General features: G+C 43.5%; 1 protein-coding gene across 1 annotated transcript; it reads left to right on the forward strand.

The window, feature by feature from the left end:
* Positions 1-500: 500 nt before the first annotated feature.
* On the forward strand, positions 501-5,097 carry LOC149287547 (small ubiquitin-related modifier 3-like). The gene is made up of 4 exons (XM_089492684.1): positions 501-521; positions 4,161-4,289; positions 4,726-4,797; positions 5,035-5,097. Exons 1-4 carry the CDS (start codon positions 501-503, stop codon positions 5,095-5,097), a joined length of 285 nt encoding a protein of 94 aa, XP_089348810.1.
* Positions 5,098-8,883: the final 3,786 nt, after the last annotated feature.

Consider the following 8,883-nt stretch of genomic DNA (forward strand, 5'->3'; position numbering starts at 1 on the left):
AAATTGTTTCCGGTTGCGTGAATGAATGAACACCACATTTCAAACGTGAATGTTACGTATGTCTCTCTCACTTGTGGTACCCGCAATATGAATGGTGAATCTAAAGTGCTGCCTAGCGGAGACTGAATATGATGATTTTACGTGACGTTATCCCCACAGACGTATCACTAGCGGCAAAATTACGTTAATTTACATGCTCCATCCTTATATGCTCCCCAGAGCCTACTTCCCCCTCCAATATGAGCGCGTTCACGAGCAAAGCCCGCGTCAAGACGAGCAGGGATAAGGGCGGGGCCCTACGTGTGGGGGAGGGGAACGGACCGAAGAGCGCGCTTCGTGCACGCGCGATACTGCTCACGTGGTACAATTCCTCCAATAGGATAGCGCTATAATGTGGGGGTGAATTACAAGGCTGATAAAAGCGAGAAGGCGAAAAAGAAACTACATCCCATCACCTATATAACATCAGAAGCGAAAGAGCGGGAGAGACGGAAACAATCATGTCCGAAGAAAAGGCGAAGGTAAGGCTCGTACCTAACATCCTATGAAGCATGTTATTACTAGAGGTAACTAAGATTATAGTAGCGGAGAAACGGGGCCCTTAGGTCGCCTGGAGCCGGTGAATACAAAATGGCTTCCTCTGGAGTACCACAGGCGTGGAGGGGGGCTAATAGCTTTATGCTGGCCTAGAACGGATATGTTTGTTACTGAGGTAGTATTTGCACCTGAGCGGTTTTCGCGGAATTACTATCCCGGGGGATGCGCGATAGGCCCGGCCCATGAGAACACACGTGTGGCGGGCGTTCTCTGTATTCATGGTCAGCCCGCGTGTTGCTAGTGCTCCACCCTCTTGCTTATTAATGAATCTCGAGCGAGCCCCCTGTTCTGTAATTCTTTGCTATTAATGGTTTTTAGTAGCGCTCTACACAAAGTGGGGTATTGCCCAGTTGTGCTATTTCACCCACGCTGGCGAGGCTAATGGAGCTTGCTTCGTTAACGTTTGCTAGTGCGGCTCGCTCGGTCCGGTAGTAATAATCTCCAGAACATTCATTGTTGACTTTCGGGTTCCAACAAACTTGGTTTAACTACCTCGTTACTTGTTCGTATCTGCAACAAAGCGCCATAGTTCCTTCGGGTAGTTTGAGACAATTTCCATTTTGGAGACACACGTTCTCCTTTCCTTTCAGCGCTACGGAATATGATGGCGCCATATAAAACCATAAATCGTGTGCGTTGGCTCTGTGGCTTGCTGTGGAACTCTACCGTGGCTGTGCGTTGTCTAAGGTAGCAGGTTAAACTGGTTAACAACGCCTAAATTGTCGGATGTGAGACTGTAGTGAATTAAGTCGTGTAGTGTCCGAATTATAGAGCAATCAGTCTTATGTTGTGTCCTGTTGAGTACATGATTAGAACAATAATGGTCCCACGTAAGGTTAAACCCAGCATTGGTGAACTTTCTAAAGATAAAGGTTATGGCATGAAGTGAGAGCAGTAAGCATTGACATGTAGGTAAAATGTTAGAAACAAGTTATGGATTCATTGTCAGGCTAGTGGTTGTCCTAGTACCCGGGATCTTGATAAGAAAAATGTAATGTTTCCACATGGCTCGAATTGTAGCCTTTGCTTATCTTAGGACATCATACAGGAGCTCGTATTAAAGCGACTGTCAACAAAAAAGTCTTAATGGGGGGGGGGGGGGAGCACTGGTTCTTGCATGGATATACTTAGGATTGTCTAACAGTTTTTTGTAAAAGTTTACACATGTGACTTGGTATGATGTCCTGAAGAATGTATAGAGCTGTGCCATGGTAAGAGAAAGCTAATTTGATAAAGATTACTATTGGCTGATGTGTAATGGATTGCAAGCTTCTGGGATTATGTAGGTCTCAAGTGGTATTAAAATATACCTGAAGAAGAGACCAGGATAGTATTAAAAGCTTGCAATTCGTTGATAGTTCTCTAATAGAGGTATCATCTTTACCAAGTTTGCTTTCTTTCGATTTGGTCCAAAGTACCAAAGGTAGAGCAGATGTTCTGTTGCTATGGCAATTGCATTCAATTTGACTTGGCCTTTTTTGCAAAAATGTTGTTGTACTAAAATGCCTGACTTGATGTAAATTGCTTCAGTATAACCTAGCATCTCTAGCTACTGAAGTACAGTTTCTAGTAGACCCAAAACAATCTATACAATTTTTTTCATCAGGTTTTTGGTGTGTTCGTTGTCCCATGCTTTCTACAGTCTCCGCCAACCACGCTTGTTTCCTTGTCTCCTTTTCTGCAGTTCCGCGTCTGTTGCTGCCTCTTGGAGTACATCCACAAAAGGGGTGGAGCCACAGCATGCCCTTTGGGGACAGCCTCTCTGTTCCTCCAATGGGGTGGTTGTGCAGAGGCTCCACCTTTTTTTCGGAAGCACTCCGGGAGGCCTGGTTAATGGAGCTGATACCAGGGAGAAGTGGAACAAGAAAGGGAGACGGGGACACAGATTCAGATGACGTGGAAGCTAGGGAGACATCGTGTGTGCGTGTGTGAAGATGCAAAAATTTGGAGCTTTCTGTGTTTTCACTGGGATCATGTCTTGTTCTTGAACACTTGTGCCAATTTAGTTAACTTGCACATTGTTACAATTTGTACAGATCTGAATGCACAAGCCCAGGTTTTAGTACTAGTTTCTCAAGAATAGCTTACCTGTTGTGATTCTGTGAATGAAGACTGACTGCATGAAAGTGTTTAGTACCATGGACATTATTTTATATAGCGCTGTACAATGGGTGGACAGGACACAAGGAGTGTGTAACATAACCATTTTATTTACAAACGGGTGAGGAGGGCCCTTCTCAAACAAGCTTACAATCTAGAGGGATTTAGGGTGTATTTACACAAAAGGTAAAAGTGCTGTTAGGGATAGACCAGCCCCACTAGTAAAGGTATTGCAGGAGAGGGAATAGGAAAGGTGAGCTAAAGGAATAGGGGAGGGCGTTTAATGTTGTAGTTTTTTTTAAATATATAATATAATACGCACGCAGTGAAAAGCGGATAGGCTGGGGGAGAGCATTCCAGAGGATAGGGGTAGCCTTTGAGAAGTCTTGAAAGCGGGGGAGAGGATAGAAGGCGATCATTGGATGAGCGGCAAGACCGGTTAGGAGTGTATTTAGAGATGAGTGAGGAGATGTAGGGGGGAACTGCTGTGAAGGGCTCTGAAAGTAAGAGTAAGGATTTTGAAATGAATCCTAAAGTGCACAGGCAGCCAATCAAGAGACTGACAGAGGGGAGAAGTGTTAATAAAGCGAGGAGAGAGGAAAAAGTCTGGCAGCAGCATTCATGGTGGATTGTAGAGGGGGTGAGACAGTTAAGTTAAGGCGGGAGATAAGGGCATGGACGAGAGCCTTAGTGGCATCTTGTGTTAGGAAGGGACAGATGTGGGCAATGTTTTTAAGATGGAGATGGCAGACTTTAGAGACAGACTGAAAGGTCAGAGATGAGGGTGATGCCAAGACAATGGGCATGATGACACAGGGAGATAATAGCACCATTAACGTTAAGGGGAAACTGATGGTGGGCAAATCCTAGTGCTGGGGGAGAGGGGGACGATGAGAAGCTTGGTTTTGGAGAGATTGAGTTTCAGTTTTCAATGTGCAGGCATCCAGGTAGAGACAGAGGCAAGACAGTTACACAATCTAAGACAGAAGGAGAGAGATCGGGAGGGGATGGATCTGGGTGTCATCAGCATACAGGTGGTATTGGTCGCATCTTTTGGCTTTCATTTTGCCAATTGAGGAAGTGTAGAGAGAACAGAAGGGGGTCCTAGAACTGAGTCTAGGGGTACCCCCACTGAGAGGGGGAGGGAAAGTGTTACTGGAGACAGATGCTGAAGGTAGGATCATAGCGGTAGGACGTGAACCAGGAGAGAGCCGTGTCACGGAGCATGAAGAGTTTTGAAGGACCAGAGGGTGGTCCAGTGTCAAAAGCAGCCTCAGTCCGGTAGGATTAGTATGGAGTACTGCAGTAGTTGAACTAGAAAATGGTTTCTAGGAAAAACCAATACATTATCACATGTTCAGTTGTATCATGCAAGTTGCAGTGTTTATTGGCCTTTTTAATGTCATGAAGAAAATTGCCAAGGACTAAATATTTGTCATTTTAAATTGTGTATTCTCTAACAGGAAACTGTAAAGACTGAGAATGACCACATCAACCTGAAAGTTGCAGGCCAGGATGGATCAGTTGTCCAATTCAAAATAAAGAGACATACTCCTCTCAGTAAATTAATGAAAGCATATTGTGACAGACAGGTGTGTATCCTACATGTTTCTCTTGCAGCTTCATAAATGCTCAAATTCATAACATTCCTTAAGTTAAAATGCTTTTTAATAATTTTGCAGGGCAATACATTGAAACAAAAAGGATAAAATATTACAAACTTTTGGTTGTTTCATATCTTTCATAAAAGTACAATATCAGAATGTCCAGGGCAAACCTATGTAGTGAACTGTTGAAGTCTGTGTGTAATGGGCAGCTTGATATGCCAAGCTTTTAGGTGATCTTTTGATTCTGCCTAGCACCTGTATATGTGCTGGAATTGCGTCCAACTCCCTTATTACCAGTTGCAAGCCTAAGGTATCAACTCTTACAATTTTACTATCCTTTAGTCTATATTCTCAAATTGGCCAATCGTTAATACAATTGAACATGAGGCAACACTCTGCTAATTTTATTTTTGTTTTCTAGGGTTTGTCAATGCGACAGATAAGGTTCAGGTTTGATGGGCAGCCTATTAATGAATCTGACACACCTGCACAGGTGAGAGTAATTTGTTCCAAGATCAAGAGCCTAGAGTAAAATCAACAAAGCAATTCTGTGACAGTCCAGGTGTCACTCAATATATATTTGTATAGTATGCTTCAGGTTTAATACTCTGCATGTATATATTTTGCTTAGAGATGTCTAATCGTTTGACGGATGGTAGAATACTAAACTAACTTCCATTCATTAAGTGTAAATATATATTTTATTATTTTTTGTCCCTCTATCCTTCAGCTGGAGATGGAAGATGAAGATACTATTGATGTGTTTCAACAACAGACAGGCGGCTGGTGCTAATTATCTTCCTGAGGCCTGGCTCCCATTCTTGCTCCTTGCATACCCCTGCCCTTTGGAGTTGCTATTAAATAGTAACAAAAGGAACAATGATCACAACACTTCTGAAAATAACTGACTTTTCTAAGTAACACCCTTCCTGACAATCCCCATACCAGTTGCAAGTGCTGCAGGTTCTGTTGTAAAAAGGCCCATGAAATTGTTCTTTTCTTTAATTTGTGCCTGCCCCCCCTTCCCTATATGTAAATAGAGGAGCAAATCCCCAAGTAACTTCTGGGCCAGACTGCCTGTAATATGGTCCATTATACCATAGAACAAATTTGAGTATTGCCTATAAAGGCACTTTTTGTGATTCATGAATCAAAGGAGAGGGGAAGGTTGTATATTTTATTCACCATTATGCTGTAAAAGTCTGGGGTGCTTAAATGTGATCATAATAGGTAATTTAGTTTTTTGTTTTAACAAAAAAAAGCGGTGGCTACTGCCTTTAAAGTGATGGTCAATGTTTTAAAAAGTCATTTGGGTGCTACATGTTGCTGCTGACCTTGCATATGGGATTACATCTATCCAGGCATCCATGCAGTTTTATAGCCAGCATATGCTTCCATCACATGTTGTGGTATTCATACCAGCCCTGTGACCGCTCTGCTTAACCCAGTCTTATTGGTCACAAGTTTGGGTTGATAACTATTGAAGAAGAAAAAACAAAGCTAGAACTTAAGTTGCGCAGTTACTTTGCCCCTTGGTAACTGTGGTACCATGTATGTTAACGAGGGGCAGACCTGCCTCCTGTACCAGACATTTTATGGGCATGGTGTCTGTAAAAGGTGACTTTTTGTTTTATATTATCCAGACAGGACGGTTTTAAAATATCCTATTAAGAGGTAAATGCATTGTATTTAAACAGATTTTTGAAGTACACATCACTGCTAACTAGAGTGGCTATTTTTATTTTTTGACAAATTTGCAGAGCATTAGCTGGTTTTATTCCAACACTTCATAACTTTTTTCATTTATACCTATATTCCTGTCCTATTACTTATGCCAGCTCAGTACTTAAATTAAGACCTTGCTTTAAAGTAGGAATATTATTTGTAACTCATTAGTCCTTAATGTAGTCTTGGTTTTCTTATACTTCTACTGGATAATTATTTCCACAACAAAATAAAGAAAAATCAGAACCCAAGTCTTCAGTGAAGTGGTATCTTCTTTTTGCATTCCCGTCATGGTATCTTCTTGTGAGTTTTGTGGTTGGGTTTTTTGTTTTTCTGCTCTCCCCACAAAGGGCTGTGGTGAACCCACCATGACTAGGATGTCTACTTGTTGACCTTGGGTGTACTCCCATTCCCTGTTACTAAAACATACACTCAATTGTGTGAAAAGCAAAATGTAAGTACTGTTGTAAAGCTTTAGTGTAGTTGCCAAATAATAAAAAAAAAATAAAAAAAAAAAAATATGGACTTAATGTTAAATATCACAAGTTACGACTTGCAATGTGGCACTTCAACTGAAACCAATTCTTTAAAGCAGAGGCCCTGAAACAGTGCAATACAAGGTAATGTAATTGACAAACTTACTTTCTGTGGACCTGCAGACTGCTATTGTCAGCCATGTTGTATAGCATTGTGAAGTAGTCAACAGAAGTCTGTTCAACAATGAACCATTGGAATGGTTACCACAGACCGTATAAGGTCAGGCTATTTAGTAGATGGGTTAAGATGACAAGACACATCAGGCAGCTGTGTATTTGACATTTGTATAACCATTTTATGCAAGAAGTAGCAAACAATGGGTTGAGGGTTGAAGCCTCTTCTCCCAGAACATCATATGGGACAGTATGTGCAAGGTGTTTTACCTGTCATGTTTGAACACACAATTCTTTGACAAGGTGCACACTCAAAGGCGATATAGCTGGCTCTAGTAGCCATGTTTCCACCAACCCTTCTATTTACAAAATTCATATTGGTTATAATACACAAGTAAAAAAAAAAGTCAAATAACTATAGGAGTACTAGATGTGATGGTATATTTACTATATATATATTTGCCTATTTACTGATCTTGGCGCAGTACATGGCATCGCTGTACTTTTTTGAGAGAATACTATTAAGTGGTCTGCTTTACTTTCTTTGGTAATGATGTGGAGCGGGTGATGACGAGTGCTCATCCCCATATTATGTCCCTTGAACTGCTGGCGGCTTGCCTTTGCCAGCGGCCTGGCTGCCTCGCAGGCCTCCCTCTGGTTCCTGCTTGCCTCCTCCTAAATGTAAAGCACTTAAGTCATAGCTCCTTGGTCAGGTCATGACAGTGTTAATTAGTCAAGGATAGTCATAACTTGTAACTTAGGCGTCAACATGTACAGATCACTGTGCCGAATAGATAAGGAAACTCCCAAGGACATAAAATGGCAAAGGACCTCTTTTTAGGGTGCCTGGCCAGCGTCATAGGATAGAGGGCCAGCCTGCATCACGGAACCGAAGCCACCTAAAGATGACGCCATCACGTAAAGACACTCGCCCCCAGGGCCGGCCCAAGCCAAAATGCCACCTGGGGCGAATTTTAAAATGCCCCCCCCCCCCCCTTTCTACCCTTCCTCTCCCTCTGTCTTCCCCCCCCCCCCCCCCCCCCCCCCTTGTACTTACCTTTCAGCAGTCCTGCGGCGAGTCTCTCTGTTCGGTCTCGGTGCCGGCTTGTAATGCTGAGCGCCGGAAATGAGGTAATCTTCCGCCACTCTCAGCATTACAAGCCGGTACCGAGAACGAACAGGGAGACTCGCCGCAGAGGAGAGAGGGGCACCGAGCGGGTACTGACAGCTTGGTAAGCGAAAACCACTTGGCACCCGTTTCTCTCTTTCGCTTTAAAAAAAAAAAAAAGGGGGGGGGGCTTGGGGCGGCAAAGTGCTGCCCCTTCAAAAGTGCCGCAAAGGAGCGGTTGCCCCACTCGGCTCCATTGTCAGGCCGGTCCTGCTCGCCCCCAGGAAGATTCTGGAAAGCCCCCACACCAGCTATAAAAACCTACGGCTGCAACCAGGGATCCTTACATCCGAGACAAGCGGCTCTCTGCTAGGAGAGTGCTAAATACTTGTCAATACGGTAATACATCAACTTCCGGGTGAAGTTGTCCAGATTGCCTTTATACAACATTTATATAGCGCTTTTCACCCGGTGGGACTCAAAGCACTTTACAGGTATATGCATGCAAGAAAGAGTGAATTATCTGAAGGATTGGGAGAAAAGATGGGTTTTAAGTTTTTGGTTTTTTTTTAGTTTTTTTTTAATTTTGTTATTTAAGAGCCGGAATTACCGTATTTGCTCGATTATAAAGGTTTTTTTCAGAGCAAATGCTCTGAAAAATACCCCTCGTCTTCTAATCGGGGTCGTCTTATAATCAGACCTCAAATAGAGGTCTGACTATGAGACTAAGATCCAGATCCCCCGCACCGCTGCAGGGGACCTGGATCCTTCTGTCTCCCCCACCCCACACACACTTACCGGTGCTTCCAATTTCCTGCGCGATCCGCGTAAACAACTTCCGCTGCAGCCGGTTGGAGGTGTGGCTAGCAGCAGGGGTTGTCTGCGTCCATCGCGCAGACCTTCCCCGACTGTCAGAGATCAGAGTTCCGGTGGAAATTGGAAGCACCGCTAAGTGTGTGTGGGGTGGGGTGTTAAATGGGGGGAGACAGAAGGAAGACTGCTGCCCCGGTATACAGCAGGAAATTGGAAGCACCGGTAAGTAAGTGTGTGTGGGGGGGGAGTGTTAAATGGGGATAGGGCATTTCTGGAGGCAGAG

Source organism: Sceloporus occidentalis, unplaced genomic scaffold, assembly GCF_023333645.1.
Source record: "Sceloporus occidentalis isolate IW3139 unplaced genomic scaffold, rSceOcc1.0.p SCAF_59, whole genome shotgun sequence".
NCBI lineage: Eukaryota > Metazoa > Chordata > Lepidosauria > Squamata > Phrynosomatidae > Sceloporus > Sceloporus occidentalis.